The sequence below is a fragment of the Styela clava genome, chromosome 11, assembly GCF_964204865.1.
Source record: "Styela clava chromosome 11, kaStyClav1.hap1.2, whole genome shotgun sequence".
Classification (NCBI taxonomy): domain Eukaryota; kingdom Metazoa; phylum Chordata; class Ascidiacea; order Stolidobranchia; family Styelidae; genus Styela; species Styela clava.
In genome coordinates, this window is record NC_135260.1 from 11760048 (window position 1) to 11781598 (window position 21551).

The 21551-nt window shown below is 36.2% G+C and overlaps 1 protein-coding gene across 1 annotated transcript; it reads right to left on the reverse strand.

The window, feature by feature from the left end:
* Nucleotides 1–11051: 11051 nt before the first annotated feature.
* LOC120347546 (uncharacterized) lies at nt 11052–20979 on the reverse strand. Its single transcript, XM_039417566.2, has 16 exons — nt 20672–20979; nt 20209–20298; nt 19540–19681; nt 19325–19437; nt 18996–19119; nt 18378–18509; nt 17899–18196; nt 17545–17679; nt 16876–16968; nt 15278–15404; nt 14900–15072; nt 14296–14387; nt 13823–13989; nt 12808–12941; nt 11707–11808; nt 11052–11563 (listed from the first exon to the last, which is right to left on the reverse strand). Exons 1-16 carry the CDS (start codon nt 20697–20699, stop codon nt 11366–11368), a joined length of 2148 nt encoding a protein of 715 aa, XP_039273500.2. The 5' UTR covers nt 20700–20979; the 3' UTR covers nt 11052–11365.
* Nucleotides 20980–21551: the final 572 nt, after the last annotated feature.

A 21551-nucleotide genomic window follows, 5' to 3' on the forward strand; every position in this document is an offset into this window, starting at 1 on the left:
AAAATTAAAAACCACACTAAAAAGTATTCAATTATGTATTAAAAACTTAAACAAATTGAAAAAATCAAGACTTTTACATTTCTACACTGCCATCAGTCAAATTTGTACTTTTCAGAAATTGAAATAACAAACCTGATACCACGCAATGTATAAATGATCAAATTACATTCATCATTAGCTCGGTTTTAAACGTTCAAATATAATTGCTATTTTAAAAGACAATATCGTTCCATATCATTTTTTTTAAAAGCAATCCACTGGACGCACCCTGATGTACAATGCTTTATAACAGGTATTTATAGCCTCCTAAATTTACTTCCTTGTTCTATCTCTCTCTGTTGGTATAATTAAGTATTTGCAGTAAAAAATTAACACTGTGACACTACAGCATAGATCAGTATGATTTACTTTATTTGGTTCAATGAACTCTATGACCTCATGCAACCCACACTATGACTGGTTGCATAATATTTCACATATTCGAGAAGGAACCTTGTCCGATAATATGCATAAATATTCACATACATATATATATAGATTATGTCAGTCAAGTGACAATAAATAGACTTGGATGTATATTCTTGCTAAGTCTATTACTTAGCCACACTAGTTTAACTACACATGTTTAAAATGTTCACTTAAGTCATAGAACCGATAGATGCATAACTGTCCTTAAGATCTAACCTGCTGTCAAAGTGGCAGCCCAATATGCTCTCTACGGGAGAGGGAGGCCATTCGAATGGTGATTGGAACCATATAACCATCCCTACCTCTAACCTAAGTGTTGGTAATAGGTATGGGCACGGTCAACCAGGTATTTTTTATTTAACTGATCTCTGATAGTTAGTTACAACGAATTATGACAGTTTAATATACATTCACTTCAAAAAATCGCTAGACTTTATCCTCTGTGGCCTTCAATTTGAAAAGAATACCAATCCTAATTGTTAAACACCAAGGAAAAGCTAAACTGGAGATGTTTTATTTGATTTAAAGCAACAATGGATAACCAGTCAATTTTGTTTGATAAGAGAACAAAGAATATTAACTAAAATTATCAGCCCAAGTGGGAATGACTATTAACTATCCTAGGAGTTTTCTATTTTCTCACCAAGAACAAATTAACATACTATGGAATCCAATTTACTTTCAAGCAACATGCTATAATCCTATCATCTTTCCAAATGGATTTATAAGCATAATATCGATTTTGAATACATCACATTATAAAGCAATGGTATAATATAAATTTTAAAGCAGGTATATGCTATATAACTATAAAATTATCACTTTAAGTATTCGGTATGAAACATTGATTACTACAAAATTATAAAATTCAAATACTGATAATAACCCATAAGATAATCAAGATTATCATATATCACCACATACGGGTACTTCATTCAAATAGCATATACTGCAAATTCATTTCTCCTGAATCAAACCATCCTTCATACAATTTGTCATAAATCATGATTCTGTTGCACAGGGGGTGATAAAAATAAAAATCCCCAATTTCACAATTTGAAATTCTTCAAAAAGCATCAAAATATCAAGAATTGAAATTCGTTCAGACAAAATTCCTCCAATGGCTTGGCATCCACACAACAAAATTGCGTATTCAGAAATATCCTATTTATAAAACAACCATGGAGTATTAAATGTAGATATACAACCATTACATATGTATCAATGAATAACGTCATAGATCAATAATTGAGTATTTAAATAGACATGCCATCGCATGACAGTTTATTTCTATAGAAAGAATGAACGACCTTTCTTACAAAAGTGAAAAACGATTAACAAAAATATTATATCGATACATCACATGTAATATAAATAACCTTAGTTTCTATAACCAAAAGGTAAATAGGGTGTATTTGACTAAACTTGATTATGCAGTACGTTTTTAATGATCTTTGATATAAAAACCAAATCTCTTGTGAATGTCATAATAGAAAGCTTCCATTGTTGCACTCCTAATAAATAACAAAAGTTATGAATTGTGCATAGCTATAATGCCTTATCAAAAAATAATCTAATTTCCAAGCTGTTTATTCCCAACACAGCTGCTGAAAGATCCTCATTGATGATTTGAATTACCTAGTTTTTGCAAGTAATCACAGTGTATTTATTTGCTCACTTTAACTAGAAGTAGATAAGATGAATCGAATACTCAGCTTGAATCGATCGTAAAAAATGACAAAAAATTTTTTCAAAAAATACTTATTACAGAGAATATCTGAAATTAAGTAATACTAGAATCTATTTGGAATTGATTGTATTCGTTATTATTTAATTGGGAAAATTTAGAATAGTTGAAATTTAGAGCAACTGAAATCATGCTGCAAAAATAAATTTTTGAATAGAGAGAACCAATCACATAATTTTTCATCTTACTTAATTGTATTAAAAAATTTAACATCACTCCTTATAAGTTATATATCAACTTATATGTGTTATTTGATGAACATAAACTAATTTAGAATATCCAATATTATACAGTGTATTCAGAATAGTATATTAATCGGTTTTCGCCATCATAGCTTGTTTTTAAGCTAGAAGTACAAGTTTATTGAGACATTGATACAAATGAGTTGAATGTAGTTTTTGATTATTCTCTTATTTTGTGTTATACACATCCTCTGTATACCATAACGCAGAAATAAAATTGATTGCTCGTGATAATGGAGGAATTGAATCAATTTGCTCAAATTATTTACAAATTCAAAACGCCCACTTCACACCCAGCCTCAGCGAGCTTTTTTTCAATTTATTTACCTTACTCGAAATAATCCAAATGTAAATATTCACTTGCTATAAAATAAATAACTGGAACTAAACTAAATAAAAATATTCATAATTTCTTTTTAAATATTTCTTCAAGGAATAACTATCTAAATACTACTGATAGGACTTCTATACCCTTAACAAGAGCACAATACAAGAACTTGATATTTTCCATTTTCCACTTTTCAATCTCGAAATCATCTTCAATCAAATATGCTCAGTTTTTTATATCGAATTAGTGCATTCATTATTACTTAAAAATAAGGCCAACCACAACATCTCATCATAATTATACCAATGCCTGGTCAGGTATGGGATCGACATAGCATTCTGGTTTATCATTCCAGATTATTTGATTAATGATTTGATTAAAACAGTATGTTACAGTTCTCTGATTCCAAGAATAGCCCCGACGTTAAAATACATCAAATATAACAGTGGAGTGCAAACCCTCCCATTACAATACAGTCTGAGCCTCCATATTGGCAAACTGGGACAAGTCATGAACTAAAAGGAAACGCAATCTAAAACATCACCATTGGATTCCTCTGAAAATAATAATCCGATTTACAGTAGAAAAAGAAATTTTGCCATATTTCATAGCATTTGAGAGTTTTTAGCAAATAAACGCAATTTTGGTCATATGACGGCCGACGCACATCACAATTAATTTAAATTATTACCATGACTAGCTTGGCGTGATCAGAGAAAAATAGCATGTTTGTTTTATTGAGGCAAATGTCGAAACATCTTGGAATCGGAAGCTTGCAGGAATGTTTTTTTGAACCTTGGCTGCTTGTGGTCAAGCAGCTGGTTCGGTCTCTGAGGTCCACTACAGATTTACGACACCACTTTTCACTATGTGTTTACATTCATTTTATCTCTTCCATTGTATTTCATCTAAGTACTAGAGTACAATATACAAATATATACAGTGAGTATCGAGATATTCCAGTATTCACATATTACTGAATTTGAATTACGGTACAGGAACATTTTTCTGTTTTTACAGGCACCAGCCTAAAAGTAAATACCAGTTATTGAGGAAATATCGGTACCGATACAATTCAAAACTCACATAATTATGTCCACCATATTCCTGTGCTCCAAGTGCTTTAATTTTATTTTTCCGATGTTGTAGATACTGAGATAGATAGATTACATACATACAACAGTCAGACAGTACAACAAATAGACACTATTTTTTTGTTTTTGGTGAAGACTGCAGGGAGCAATACGACCTGATGACAATATCACTGTATGATCATCCAAGTGTGACGTGGCAGTGTGGCTCATCGTGTTAAACGTTAGAAATACGCCCGCCACCGCACCTCTGATTACTGTGCGTGGATTCGCAGGTTCAAATCCCATGCAGGGATGGTTATGTGAAAGACGATTGCTGGACTCCTCGCCGTCGCAGGGTGGTTCACCTAACCACTGGACAATTACGGCTTCCTGGACCATCAAGTCAGTACAGCACACTATACAGATCAAGCGACATTGTCTCGTTTCAAAGAAACCCATTTTACAGATGAGCAGAGACCCCTCTTTTGGAAGACGTTTGGACAATGCTTTCCCTCAATATCGGTAAAAACACAGTATAATGAAGTTGCGCAAAATACAACACAAAAGTGCAATCTAATAAGAGGCCGTCTTATCGGCTTTCCTCTTCCCTGGGATAAATATGTAAATCCTATCCCATCATATCCAAGTCAGTTAGCCCCATACCGGTACAGCCATATCCATATTCACTGTTAACGTTAGGCATATGATTCAGAGATATCTGGATATTGATTCACGCATGACAGCATGTTCAGATAATGCTGTAAAACAACATACCGTGCAGTTAATAGACTAGACCGTTGGCTGTGATGACCTACAGCTGTACAGTCACAGGCAGACAAAATTAACGTTAGCCACTTCAAGATTCCAGCATTTACCAGGTAACAGTGCACAGGCCTGCAGAGTGCAGACAATACCTAATTCAGAAAATAGCGGTAACGAAATAACAATCTAGAAATAGTAGCACCAGCCTGTTTAAATGATAGATTGCCCAGTCCAGTAGTCGGCATATAAACTGACTTACAAGCGAACAATCGACAGTCCGCCGAAACCCATTGCAGTGCTGACTCAATGCAAACTGAACCTCCGCCAGACACCTCGTGTGACGTCACAACGAGATTGTAGATCATCGCAGCAAGCTGGTTGCTGACTGTGATCACATTTGCTTTGTTTCGTCAAGAACCAACTTGTCTTACAAAGCACTTGAGCACAGTCCACAGCTGACTCGGATTTATATCGTACAATTCCGTGTATACTATGTGGAATGTGGATGTTTGTCCTAATTTATTGTCATCAGCATGGTATGCCTTTAAAAGTGAAAAACTACTACGTGTTGAAGATTTACTAATGCTTGAGATTTGCACATTGGTGTTTTTATCTTCTACTGATCATCTCCCTATAGCTGCTTCGATCATGTTTTCGTAAATAATAATATTCGAAATAGCAGAAGTCACGATAAATTTTTTGTTCCGTATGTGAAAAAATCAATAGCACAAGAATCGATCACATGTTTTGGTCCTAAATTGTGGATTAAAAGCGACGTCCGAATTTAGATCAAAACTTAAAAGATATTTATTGGAATTATATAAGCTTTCGTGCAGTAGGGATATTCTACTCTCCAGGCATTATTTTTCAGATACAAAGGGCTCTTTGATGATTGATGAAAAAAAGTTGAGAAAAGAGTGGCAGATGAAAAATATTTCCGTTTGACTAACTATTTCCTCGTGGATGCAACCAACTCCCATTGCTCAGGAAACAAGTCTCGGGCAACCCACTGATCTATTGTCTCTAGTTTCTGCGTATTTTTATGGTTTATTAGCTTCGTACTGTTACTTCGTTGGATCGTCGCTAATGAAAAGATCATCTTATACAAATTTAAATTTATCATGCTGAGACGGGGTGACAATAAATTCTACACAATAGCGCCTACGAAATTGACCTGCATTTTATGCCAGATTCTATTGTTCTCATTACTTTTGTCGCATACAATTTATTATTAACAACTCGAGTGTGAACAAAGAATTTCTACATACCCGGTATGCAGTGGCGGCGTGGGTCATTTTGACAACCGGGGCAAGCTGCTGCGGGACCAAGTCACCCCCATCTACGGGGACAGAATGAGCGCTGTAAGTTCTCCCATCATTTTATGAGTATAAAAACCATTCAATCGGTAACAACCAATCGGCAAAAGCGACAATTTTTAACGATAAGAAAGTGTCTTTAAAACCGGTCCAAGTCAAGGGATTAATAAATATAGACATAGTTTATTTTGAAACCTCTTTCAAAAGGAAAGGCAATATTTACCCAGATAATTACAATGACATATTAACAGAAACTTCGGGAAAGCAGACAAAACCTAAAATAAGATTTAAAACGTTACTATGAAGAAAGGAAAGTTAATGCAAAGATAAGGACATGCGTCGCTCACTCATAGATATATATGCTGCTAGACTTCTACTGCTTGAACATATATGCAACACGCCGCGGTTTCTTGGAAGCAAAATGCTCAATAACGCGCTGATTAAAGTCATGCATCCCAGAAATAACGTCTCTGTGAATGGATAAAACAGCCAAGGAATTTAATCTATCTTGCTTCATTGTGTTTCTGAGATACGTTTTAATACGCTTCATTGTGCTGAATGTTCGCTCTGCGTCGGCGGAAGAAATAGGCGTCGTCAAAATGATGTCCAGAATTTTGCAGACGCCGCAAAGGTAGTTACTAGAGTGTTATCTATGAGGAACCCATAGAGCGCGCAAGTTGATGTGATGTTCAAAAAAGTTTGATTGGTGTATATATATCTCAATTCATTTTCCAATTTACCCACGTTTATCATGGGGTAAAATTTGGAGACAGTAGCCAACAAATGGATGGAAAATTGACGTGCAAATTTTGAAAAAATTTTGGGGTTCATCAAAGAGAACGCGGCAAGGTGTTCAGTGCGCAGACGATCGCCTATTTGATTCACCAGAATGTCACAGCATTCCTTTGCAGACAAAATCAAACGCTGCGTTGTTTGCCTGCGGCGTAAAGAAGCACTCCATGTGTCGTCGTATTTTATTGTTTCCCGGATACGAGATACAGCATCGCAGAAGTCTGAAATACACGACTGCACAGACGCTCCATCCATTAGCCTTGACTGCAATGCGCCGTATAATACATCCACGTTATAGAATATTGTGGAGAAAAAAGCGAGGAAAAATGAAAACCCACCATCTTCTAGCAGACGCTTTAGACCTGCCGCCTCCCTCACAGAGCGTTCGTCCCAAACCGGAGAGCTCTGAATGCCATTGAAACACTCAATGAGCTCGGACACGCCCTGCACCACGCGTGATTGGAAGTTCCAACGTGTTGGTGCACAAGCTGGGAGACGGCGGCTACATATCTGGCGAAGGAGGTCAGAGCGCTTCGGCGAAACGGAAAAAAATGAAGAAAACCCCGAAACATTTGCAAAAAATATACGGACGAGAGGGGTATCAAGACACATATTTTTAATAACGAGGTTAAATTGGTGTGCATAACAATGTAAAAAATGCGCATGAGGAAAATCTTTCTTTATATAAACTTGACACCATGTTTCGACCCACTCAGGACTGCCGCGCCGTCATAAGTTTGAGCTATCAATTTTGACTTCGCGTTGTAAGGCTGTAACACTTCTTTCAGTACAGCCGATATCCCGCAAGCCGTGCGATCAACGATTGGTACAAAGCTGTGAAATCTCTCGGTAGGTTTACCATCTTTCACAAACCGAAAAATCACAGTCAGTTGGGAAACGCACGTGATGTCAGTTGTCTCGTCAGACTGAATCGAAAGGAACTGGCAATTCTCAATTTCCAGAGCCAAATGTTGTAAATAAATTTTATACATTGAGTCGAGCAAATCATTTTGGATATCCTTAGATGTCCCTTTCGAAACAGTTGCGGCATCAAGATGATCTCTCAATACTGTATCGAAGGATGCGGTGTATTCCACCATATCCAAAAATACCCCTCTATTAGAAGAGCCAACCCGTTCATCGTGCCCACGGAGGGACAGCTCGTGACAACCAATGAACTTCAAAACATCTATCAATCGACCGAGAACATGGTGGTTTTTCTCGACGTTTTGGTTGTGCCGACGAATAGAAACCGCGCGTCCTTCATCCAACTGTGCTGCAATATTAACATTTCCGAATGTTCGGTATTTTACTGCATTGTCCAGATGCTCCATAGAAGATTGATGATCCCTGGCACGCTCGGAAAGATGTTTAAGATCTCTAAAACCAAATTTACACCAACGTGAGTCACGGGCGGTAGCAAAAAGTAGGCAATAAAAACAAAAAAGTGCATTTTTGTCCTCGCTGTAACACAACCATTCGTGTTTTTTATACCAAGTTTCTGCGCAGAATGTACGCCGACGCTTTTCTCCGTCATGGGATTGTTCCAGTGAACAATTTTTTGGTTGATAAGGCCCAAGACGTTGTACCTCTAATTTTTGTTCCAGCGGCAGCTGGGAAAACGGAGGGCGAAGTAGTGCATCAACCTTATTCGTTATGAGGTCTAAGGCTAAGAAATGCGAAGCCGGAAAGAAGTGAGGAGCTCGAAAGGAATGTGGAAAATCGAAAGCAAATGGACTAAAGGTCTCTAACTGATTCAAATAGCGAAACAAGCGACAAAAACGAAGGCGAAGAAACTATCAACTCTTCAAGCAACCGACGAACGAGAAGGAATGCGTGAATATGTCAACACGTTGTTGTAAGAAACGTCGGCATTGTGTCGTCATAATTTCGGGGCTAGCCCCGATCGACCCCGATGATTTAGTAAAAGAAAACAAACGAGACAAACGCGGCGAGTGGGAGATAAAAGAGAGAATACGACATACAATGAGCAACCGGGGCAAAATCGGCGTCGCCCCGTCGACGTTCGGCGAAGGCTTTGCGAGCGAAAAATGAACCATGTCGGGAGAATATGGCTAGTGTAGACAGTCTGTGCAACCGATATTGAGGTATTTTTCGAATATTTTTTATCATACCAAAAAAACAACCGGGGCATGGCCCCGGTTGGCCCTATTGACGCGCCGCCACTACCGGTATGTCCTTTATTGTTTACCTTCTTAGGACCTAATCCTTTTGTGTCGTGGTCCCACCCAACGTTGGTTTTTGGCAAGTTCATGTCTAGAACGAATTTTTACTTGTTTCACTACAAACTACCGTAAAACACACAAAAATGCGATTTATACCCTATTCCCATCCCCTCACATCAGAACCTGGGACATGAACGTGCCATAAACTGCCTATTGTACATATCATCGTGGTGCCGTACTTCTTTGTCCTGTGTATTGTGCAAGTATATATTTCATGTCTGTTGTCCTACTATAACGCAGCAGTCCTAAACTGCAGTTATACTTGTTGGGGTGCATGTCGCACATCTGTGTCTTAGACCAGTAAGGTCTTGAAAATGTATCCCGTCTCTTCTATACCGTTTAACTATTACGCAGATACTGTTACATTTTCGAGGCAAATAAACATACATACATTGCGTGTGTTTATGTTGGTGTGCATTTGATTCGGAAATACCAAACAAATGTTTAGTTGTGTATTTGATTTTAACTGCACCCTAGCGATAGGGAACTTCCGAATAGAATGTTTGCATAGTTGTCTTTGTATGATTTTTATTGTTCAATCGAACTTTTAAACTTTTTTTTACATATTTTGTGTATTCTAAGACTTTAATTCCAAAATGCGTCTGTTTTTATAATATAAAGTGTTTTCGACCATCAGCGTACGTAGGGAGAGGCGCATGCCTATTTCATGCTTCCCTCGCGACGAGTAACTGGTGTTATGGTTTCTCGTTTTCAAGTGTCATAGCGTCTTATTATAGCTTTTAGTTTCTTGATTTGTTTTAAAACTTGAGTCAGTTCTAAATTTACTGGAATGAAAAGAGTGGGTATCATGTCCATATCGAACATTTTTCTGTTTGAGTAAATTAATAAATGGCCTTATGACGTCATACTGTATTTTAAAATGGTGCAAATTCATTATTCGGATATAACGCAATTTCGAGATCCTCGATGACTACGCAATAAAATAATCGTAGGTTCTTAAATATATTAAAACATAATAGCAATCACACGCCGACGTGTGAAAACACATTCATAATGGGTAAAAATTTCCGCTATATATAATAAATATTTTCTGCTCAATACTCACTTAACATTTCGCCAATTTGGTGAGAAAGCAATGTAGGCTATATTAGAACTAAGGAAAACAAAATTTACATATTTTTGAACGGTCAAAGTGATCAAATGTAACTAATCAGTTAGTTGGCTAAAACCAAGCATGCCTTCCCATGGAAATTTTTCGATGTTTAGATTTACTTAGAGATATTAGACAAACAAAAAAATTCCTAGTGTTTTCACTTACCCATGCACCTTGATTCAAGCTGCTATTTTATACTTACTATTTTATTTTGGATTCAATAAAGTTTGAGAGTGATAGTTGAGCCCCAGTGATGCTGGTCTATTCCACGTGGTACCTCCTAATATTGTAATTGGCGCAGAATCAACTGTTGGAAAGACTTGTCTTTAGTATGATTTATCTACCACACTAATAGCATGCTGGTTGGACTTGGAATGTTTGCCAAAATATAGGTAATGTGCGATTCATCCCTGTATCTCCTGTTGACCTGGGGGGAAATCTTAATCGGAACTTGGGCTATTAAATTAACCAATACTTATGACAAGGACGGGGCGTTGTTGTGGATAGATACAGCGTGTACTCGCCTTTACTCGATACGACAAAAGCCTAAGACCTAACATCTAAGCATTTCTGCCATCTCTTCCGACATTACAAACGGTATTATTGATATTCGGGACTCGAAACTTGCTCGTTATCCACTACTGCGAAGCATACGTTTATTTGCCAATTTTCATGCTATGCGATGTGGGCGTTGTTTCCTTGTTTCCAGTATTGTTGATGTTTGTCAGTTATTTTGTTAACTGCGATGTGAGGAAGCCGAATAAATTCCACAACCCACTCATAGAAACAACATTGTCCATATGTACAGCGATAAACTGTCCTAATCTTGTAGCATCGCGGCACATATTGAAGAGGAGAAAACTAATATAAAACATTTAGACGACAAATTAAGCGCACGAGCATACATATACATAAACTCGGAATACACTTAGCAAACTCATAGATAAGTAAGATGATCATATAAGATTATATTAAAATTGTATTTATCCCCAGGAAAAGATGCCTGGATTAAGCTGTTCATTTAGTAAAAAGGCCAAATGAAATTTGACTGGGCATGTTCTTAAAATGCTGTTTATTTGAAAATGTACAATGAAAATAGCACCACAAACACATGGAATCATTATTACACCAAACAATCGCCAAATGTACAGTATACAAGAAGGCACGATTTTTTTCTACACTTGCTGGAATTCAATTTATTTCATGATTGATTAAAATTAAAACAACGGGTGACTGAATTACATGCCCCAAATGCATCATTTTGTTGATAACAAAATTTAAAAGTTTATATTGGTATGGTTTCTGATCCAATCCATGTAGCTCGCAACTTTAGTGTAAACTCCGGGCCTGTCTCTACGAGCACATCCAAATCCCCACGAGACGATACCCCACTGCACAGCACGATTGCCTGATTTAACACCTTTGCATCCTAGAGGTCCGCCACTGTCACCTTGACAGGCGTCTACACCTCCTTCCTGAAAATAAAAGTTTGGCCACTTATGACAAAAAAACGGACCATCTTTGCGAAAACTACAGATTATTCATTCTTATCTTATTTGTATCTGGATTTGAAGTGCATTATATTCTTTTGTATAACTACGAGTATTATTGTTCTTACCAATAAGCCAGCACATATCATATTGTCTTGGATAACGGAAACACCTTTGATCACATACTTAGTTTTGCAAACTTCTTGTTCTACGATAGGTAGATCTGCTTCCTGTTAACAAAAATCATGGAATACATATTATAAAAAACGAAATGGTAAAATGCCAAATTCGTTAATATTTTGCTGCAGAATGGAACCGTGTTATGCAGGATTGTCCATGGGACATATTTTTCTGTTCCATCCCATCCCATGGGATTCCCATTGGAATACATCTCATTAAAAATTATTAAATTTAGGTTTGGCATCTACTTAATAGGACTACATGTACGGCGAGACATGCAAAACAACAAAATTCACGGACTTTGTTAACTTTGTATTCATAAGTAATATACATGTGTCCATCACCCCCTTCACGAATTATACTGATAATGCTGAATATATTTTGCTCTTTTTAACTAACAAGAGAGCTATGCTCAAATATATGGACACGAAATTCATAACGAAATTTTTTACCATCATTTCCCTGAAAATTATACTGTTTTCGTGTCCCATGGGAAATAAAAATGTGTGTTGTCCCATCCCATGGACGAGCCTGGTGTTATATAAAAAGTTTATGTTTTTTTTTATGCTACATCTGTCGTAAAGGTGCGTCGATCTATATCGTGACCACTAGCGTTCCGTTTTAACAACTTCATGACAAGCCTGAGCCAAATAAATACTTTGACTATCTTTCGCCAACGCTTGAAGTCTATAAAAGTCAGCTTAAATTATTGACCATGCAAGAAAATTACACTCCGTTCAATAATTTTGTTTAACAGTAGGCTGGACGCGATATCAAACTTTTTAAAACGTACTCATTTTGAGTATCAGCCGTATTGTGTATTATTATGTTATTTACCGAATTCTGATAACGTGACCATCTATCATATCGTATCATGAATTTAAGAACTCAAATTTACATAGAATTTTAAATTTAATTTTCGTCATATTATTAGTCCAACAGAATGTATATACATTTTCATAAATATCCATACAATTTCACAACGCTATATTAATATAAAAAATACTTACCAGGCAATATATCAATTACAAAACCAAATTGCTACAAACCTGCAATCGTGCGGGGTAATTTAATCTCAAACTATCCATAGTGCCCCATCCAGCAACTTTACATTCATCTCCGGCAGAAAAGTCATTGAAATCACTTCCAGGTAAACATATGGGATTGAGGTCGTCGACACACTCTTCAAAATAATTTTATAAATAAGCATACATTTAATAAAAGCCATTCATAAAGTTCACCTTTGTTATAACACGGACAAGAGGAGGTTGTGCTCACGACATTGATGTAAACTTATACACCGCCCTGTTGAATTTTATAACAAATATTCAATAGTGAACTTACTTCATTAATGCAAATAATTTCACTGAATTAGATATTTATGTCATTTTTATTTAAAATAAAATGTTTTATATATAACCTACTTTGTAATATAATATTCAACTCAAAAAACCTGTTGAGTTCTGTAATGGTTTAGTGCAGGGGTGTGCAATCTGAGGGCCGCGGCCAAATGCGGCATACAAGGAAAAATTGCGCGGCTCGCGAAACGAGTTTATAACTTAGTTTAAGCTGGTACGTGCGATGCTTTTTGTGCCTACTACTACTAGAAAGCCTATGTTAAATGAAGGTGACGCCGGCGGTTTCATCTAGTTATTTGTATCTGGCTAAACTGTATTAAAGGTTCCACACCCCTGGTTTAATGGAATACATATGAAAATGATACACAGCTTCTTGATACATACCAGAAAATAATTATTCGTAACAATATGCACATTTCTTTTAGTTTTCTTGCTTTATTCTGTGCATGTAACCCGCGCCTTTTAACGTATGTACAACAAATGCGTTGTATTTCATTACTTATTATTGCATGTATCGAGGTTTGAAGATATATTCGTTCCATGGTAAAATTTACAAAGGTATTATAATGCTTATTCTAATACTATTCTCCAAAACTCGTATATAGCAACAAATGATAAGTCGGGAAACGTAAACGTTATGCCCAAGGTCTACTAGATAAGTTCTGGATAACTTCCAATATGTTTATATATTTAGATAAATTCATACTTCCTAGCTTCACCAATCCTATGTCGTTTGTTGGAACTGGTTTTGGTGACCAATCAGGATGTAAAATCATCTGTGATATCGGCAAATACTTCTCTGTTCCTTCTGGGGAACTGGTATCAAAATCACCAAGTACAACGAGTGTTGGTAGTTTGGTGTGTCCTGTTGACCTGTTAAACCGCGTGACAATTTATTACTGAACGTCTTTTCAATGGTAAGTTCATTAACCTAGACTTAGTCTTTATTCGTTATAATATTGCTGCTACAAAGGCATGTGAACGGTATGTGTTTAAGAACATACGGAATTGCTTCCACATTCAAATTTACTCTTTTCCGGAGCACGAAGATAATAAGGTAAGTAATATCTTGTGCTCAGGTGCCAGATTTGTCGATCCACAGGCGGCAATATGTGGTATTTTATTTTAATATAGTAACGTCCCGGGTATCGAATCCACAGAAATAATAATTTTGCAAACCTGGGGTCAATACAATGAGCAGCAGTGAGAACCCAGCATCGATCAATAAGACTTCCCCCACACCTATGTTCACCTAAACTCCGAAGAGAAGCCTGCAATATAAACTATAAAAGTTACGCGATATACATTATTTATTTTACAAAACTGCCAGATAGAATTCATACTGTAATGTGAAAACATGCAACAGTATGACCCATAATAACTTCCTGAATTGAATGAAAGATTTATTAATTAAAGCTTAACATACGGCAAACGGTCGAAAACAAGCAGTTATAATTCGCCCCTTGCTTAAGTTGAAGCTCGTGAAAACCTTTTTACATTATCAGTGACGTTGTAAGTTTAATTGCAATTTTGAACAACTTCTCACGGCTTTCAGTCAATTTCGTAACAGTGGAACAATCAAACAGAGTTTCAAATTTTCATACAAATTGTCCTCGCATCAAAAACAAAGTAACATAATTTATTTTACATTTGTCGAATAAGCTCCTGTCGCCGTTTTGGCGGTTCAAAATTCAAATAGGCCTAAACAGACGACACTAATGTTCAAACATATAACTTTTCCAACTTTGGTAGTAGATCGAAAATGAAGGGATTAACAAATAACCTGCCACGGATGTTGCGCCATATCTGCAGTTGTACCTCCCACAACAGCTTCAGGAGAAACTGGTCGTCTGTTTGTCCCGCAGTATAGATTTCTTGGTCTGAGTGCATCAATGATTAAAGCTTTACCTTTTATCGGCTTTACTGGTTCGTTAATTTCAAATGGGTTTATTGCATCTTTGAAACAAAAACATGGAAAAAAAGTTAATTTCAGTGTTGAAAACAGAATTTGCAAAACACAGTGAATAATTTTTATCTATAAATCACGTTTTGACATATACCAAAACTTTTTACATTTTTGCTTTTAAGGATGAGTTGGAAAAATATGAATTCTTGAATGGGTTATACAGTACTCACTATTCAAAGTTATGACATAGATTACCTTTTTCGCATATATATCCGTTTTCATTAGAACAAATATCATCAACCCAGCGACCTTTTGATAGCATCGTGATTTCAACACATTTTTTCATTTCTTTATGGCGTTTTCTCGCTTTTCTAGACCAATTCTAAACAAAATTTTCAATAAGTTACTACACCGCAACAATTAGTGCTGACTTATTCGATTCATTGAATGAGTAGAAATTTATAAATACGAATTTGTCAAAAACCAATCCAATTATGAGATTATGAAAAAGTTTGATCTAAATTCGCAGCTACTAGGTACAAAAGAAGCATAGTATTATGATTAGGGCTGGGAATTTCAGGGAAAACACTTTAACCGTTAACCGGGTAAAATTAACCGGTTAACCGGTTCACCGCCGCGTGACGTTTGACGTAATAATTTATAATTTCAGCGTGTTACGTCACAATGCTTATAAAGCAATTTTGCGTGTTCTTATCCCGGTATCGCTTATTAAAATTATTCACGAATCGAGATAGTTCCATGATTGCTCTGCTGCAAGAGATAGGCAGCCAGGTTCGAGCGTGCGGAAGTATTTTAGAAAACTTGATTCCTTTGTTAAACGCAATTCATGTGACAAATTATCAGTGTTCGATGTGCAAATTTTACTTCGAGATATATATTATATAAAGAAAAACGGCATAAACTGCGCACTTGTTGTATGACATTGAATATTCGATTTTGCAATGAAATCGTGAACAATATATTTCGAAATCGACCGAAAACTGATTCTGAATTCATCATTGTCAAATTTCCATAAGCAATCTTGGTACTTCCATCATTTTTCACATTTATTGAGTCCTTCCTTACCCACATAGTTAGTAATATTCTTTTGAATTAAATGCCACAAAAGATAAATATGCGATGACGTAATCATATTTGAAAAAATTGTTAGGTATGAAGATGATTTGTACTTGAGATGTCAGTTAACGGTGAAAATAAATCGTAACCGTTAACCATCTGAAATCGGTTAACCGGTTAACCATTCCCAGCCCTAATTATGATAGATTGAAACCTCTAGAAATAAACCTTCTATACTGGATATGGTTAGGGATGGCGGAATCGAGTCCGGATTCGAGTACAGAATCGATTCTTTGCGGAATCGACTAGAAACGATTCCGATGCATTGGAATCGATTCTCGAGGTTAAAACTTGGATTGAAAAGAATGTGTAAAGTTTGGTGGCAATTTCTTCACATATATGTATAAACTGCTTCACTGCTATGCTGAGTTGCTACGACGACGCAAACTTCACTATATATATATAATATTTCGATAGAAGGCTTTAACGTTTATTTATTTTACAAATCTCTGTGGGTTCTGAGGGATTCGTTTTTTTGTGCGATTTTGTCTCCTGTGCCAGATTGAATACTACTTAGTTTCGGCCTTCTTGGCCGTCCAAAATTTACACATCGTGCTCTTGTATATGGTATTGCTTAGGTGGGTATGTGTTTTCGGTAAGATATGTCGAGGAATCGAGATTCGGAATCGGAATCGAAAATTTAGGAATCGGATAAGAATCGAATACTTGTAAGTACTCATACTTGGCATCCTTAGATATGGTATGTTTTTTCTGACCTGGTAATCTCTGTCAGATAACGTCTCTCCGTCGCTCCATACATATTTATCTGGAGTTTTCTGGTCGTTTAATCCAATCCAGTAATCGTATACCTTGAGCAAAATATGTTTCAGTTATTTTCGATGATATATCCTGCAGCATAAACATTTGTCATACATCATAATTTATATGTGTGTTTTAATGTATGTGTGATATGCTATTCAAATTTGGGAAACATTTTCTAAATCCTTCATATATAAACTGTAACTCTGTTGTAAAGTATGGACTGAAATTTTTTTCTGGCATCATTGACTCATATTCCGTGCAACACAACACTGTTAGAATATATAGTATACCAATGCAAAGAGTATAAATAAAAATACCATGGCAAATTGGAAATGGATAAAACATGGCGTCTGTTAGTAAATTGTTCAATTTAACTGAAACATTAACAAATAACATTATAAAATTTTCAGCTTTGGTCAGGTTAACTGAGTGTATGCACAATAATAAGTGTTTCATAATGCGCTCGATTTTAAAACATCTGCATCACTAATATGGGGATATTTACGTGTTTGAAATTGGAAAAGCATAGATAGTTTTCTCCTGTGAGATTCTCTTTTTCATCAGTATAAAATCAAGTTCATTTACCAATATGTTAGTTGAGCGACACAGACTGGAATGCTCACCAAAGTTGTTAGTCCTTTCAGTTTCTTAGCAAAAAACAGTTGAACTCTTTCGCTTTTTATAGTTGCCAATTGGGCTCGTTCTTCTCCTATACATATTTGATTTGCCATACTCCACATAACGGGGTTGATGAAAATCTAAAAAGGAAGTATGCAATTATACCTCAGCAACTATAAATGAATGCAATAAATGTCTAAATCCAGGAATAATTATGGAAAAAAAACACAATTTTAAACCCTTTTGAGCTTTTATGGAATGCAGAATATTTTCCAAAAAATACGCTATCCCTTATAAATACCGACCTGCATTTAGCCAGTATATTTATAATTATTGCTTGAAATCTTAAAACGCTTTACCTTATAGCATTTCTTTCCTAGTTTTATATAATCTGAATCTTGACATGTATAGTCAGGATAATCGCCTTCATCGTTCTCATCCTCATCATTTACATCCTCTTCCTCGTCAATATAATATTCTCCTTCGTCTTCACCTCCATAATCATATCCTTCGTATCCATCACCATACTCGTCTTCTGCCGGATCTGATGTTGTGGTGACTGGAGGCAGCGTCGATTCAACTTCCATATTGCAATCTGTATGCGATCCCGGTTCACACATTCCACGTTCTTCATTATAAATTTCATTCACAGGGCAACTGAAATGGGACAAAGGATTATATGTATATATAAAAAATGCATAACCGTCATAATGGCAATAACTTACATAACAACATTTAAGCGGTAGAATCATCACTGATAAGGGCATACAAATTATCATATATCATATCGAGTAAACTGATGCAATCTTTTTTTGTTACCAAACACACGCTCTCCTACCTAAATCCAAACACTCTCAAGCGGAAGCAGAGAATGTATTTGGAACAGTCAGTTGGATCTGCAACATAACCTGTGGAACGGTCCTTGCAAATATCTTCAATCTTCGGTTTACTTCTCAACACAGATCGGGAGCTGTCAGGCAGAATCATATTTTAAATTTATTAAAATTCATAACTACAAGCTGGAAGACTTTGTAATCATTTCTAAATGTATAATTAGCAATACCATTGAACTGTCACTTTGCAGAATTCTATTCGGGCTAATACGACTATGGAGTGTAGTCAGCCGCGCAGCCAGGATTTTTAAAAGGGGAGGCGGGGGGGTTTAAAAGCGGAAATTTTCAGTGCCGTCGGTAACAGTCACCACGATCACGCGCTCGTTAAAGCCGCCTATATTTACACGTTGGGTATTTCGCGCTTGAGACCAAAGGAGTCGTTGTGTTGCGTCATTAATCGAAAGTATTCTAACTTAAAATGTACAAATGTGATATCATAATACCATTTTAGTACATGAAGGATCTGTTCCAGCAACGATATTAATCAATGGTTCCATTTCTTTTGTTGTTCATCATCTATGCTAAGCATGAATCACTCATTCCTAGATCACAAGAAGTGTCACCTTATAAAAATTTCTTTTTCACATACAAATTGGTTTCTGTCATCACAATACACACTTTGCCACATGTGTCCACGACTTGACGACAATGTAACACATTCTCTATTCCTATCAGAGGCAGGTTGGGCTGCAGTTGAAAATAAATAAGTTGATTATACAGGATGTTTTATGAAAATTCCTAGCTGATCTATTAGAAAGACGATAAATGAACTGTTGACCTTCGATACTTTTGTCGGAATCAAATACTTCTTCCAATCGGATTTTCTCCAAACAACGCACGGAAGTTATGTAAGCGTGACAAGCTTTAATAATAGTAATAGAAAATGTTTCACCTGCTCCCCATGACGTAAATGTGACGTCATCATCTTCATAATCCCATTGAAAACGCCCATTCCCCGCTGCATCACTCAGGCCAATCCAGTATGACGTCAGGCGATATTCATGCCTTGAGGTGCAAATAAGAGGCTCTAGTTGGAAAATTCAGATACTTCTACTCAAATTAAAACAATGTATGGTATTTTCCCTCCTAAAGTCTATTTGCACTCACCCATTTATCCATTTCACGAGTTCTTTTTGTGTCAATGCGTCAGTTATTTGTGCAAGACGGGCGTCAGCAATCTTACATTCGGACCTCGCTTGCTTCCGGTTCACAGGTTGAGTACCGCGGTAGAACCAAAAGCACTTGCCAGCTAAAAATAGTTTTGGTCAAGTGAATAGAAGCAGTCAAGTACGAACAGTGCTAAAATTGACTTTCAAAACCACTGTTCACGAGATCGAAATGAACTTGGAAGTCTTCTCCGAACTAATAGCGATGATGGGCTTTCCTAAAATTGTCACTTATTTAATTAAGAATTGCATTGGTTTGGTAATAATCTAGCTAGCTCAATTCAATGGTTAATCGTAACTTTGCTCAACGATAAGTCTCATTTATGTCAAAGTGAGTGATGCGCGTTACATCGCTTTGAGCAAGCTATCCTGAAATAAAATATTTCTCAGGTAACTTGTACTGTCATCTATTGATGCAGATCACTATAGTCGTGCCCCTTCTGCTATGTAAAAAATTGAAATAATAATTTTTTTTTCATTGTTCAATAATATATATTTTGTCGAAGTAGCTGCATATTATCAATAAAAATAAAGTCAGCTTTAATCGCTTAAGTTCATGACGCACCTACCCAGTTTTGATAATTCTGATAGCACTAATTCGTTAACTTACCTAAATACACAAACGGTTGTTGACACCGTGTCGCCGATTTTGCTACGTTGGTGTTAGACCCAGTACAACATCCAACAGAAAGAAATATTCCTAAATAAAAACACTTTAAATAATATTTGATCAAGTAGGCCTAAATAGAATCAGTCTTCATAATAAAGATACAGATTTCATCTCAGACTGGACTGCTGCAAAATGGTACTTTTCTACAGTTCTAGGACGAGCTTTTAAAAATTTATTTAAATTGATTATCCCTCTTTTTCCGTGGGATTTCGCTCATTACAATTAAAAAACACTTGTACATATTTCTTAATTCAATTTTAAATCTCGGTGGTCTAAAAACAAGGAAATTTTAACAGTAACAGCCCTAGCAGTATATACACGACATCAAATTGATATCTTCTCGCATATTTTCGAAAACAAAAATTGATATTACCGATTGAGCCTACATCTAGACAAGACTCACCAATAGCAATCCACAAAATAATTTTCATATTTTCGCTTCGTTCTGAAATATGGGCTACTTGGTTAACTGCTTCCCAGTTCAACAGTATGGCGCAATTTCAATTGGTCTCTCCTAGATCTCCTTTTACTCCGATTGTAACTGTTCAAATATTCGGTATTTGATTGCGGACTATTCTTATCAAAATTGAACGTAATAAAATTCACAACTTCTTTAGCAGTGGAGAAATGCACTATTCAAGCTCATACATTGGCGAGGCCAGCTCGTTAGTATTTGGAGTATTGGCGGAAATACTCCAATTTGAAATGAGGTGATATTTATTTTGTAATCGTAATTTGAGCTTACGAGGGCCAACTTAAAACTGTCGGGTTTTTGTAAACGAAAGACACAAGGCTAGAGCGCCAACGTGTGTTTACCTTCATACCTTTTCAACTCATCGGCAAAAGAATTAGGCGTTGAAAGTGTATTTATATGGTATATTTTAAGAAATACAAAAACAAACTAGGTTTTGAAAATATTTTAGATTAACATAGCTGAATATCTTGACAAAATCCCTGCAGAAATATCTGATCAGAACATAGTCATGCTAGAATCAACTTCCGCCCTCATTCGCACAGTCATCAATCATAGCCTTTTTTCACTAGGAAAAGTGTAGCTGTAGCTAGTGAATCGTTCGTTCTCTTGTGTTTGAAGGTAATTGAACAACATACTCATCCCATCGATTACGCTGCTGTCCCACTAATGCCCAGGTCAATGATATCCATAGCTATGGTCCCTTATTCACCTCTTCGTTGTTGCTAAACCTTCAGATAGATACTTCCCTAACAATGTACCGCATCAGTCGTAATATTTTCTGATGAAACTAGGTGGCAGGTGTGCACAG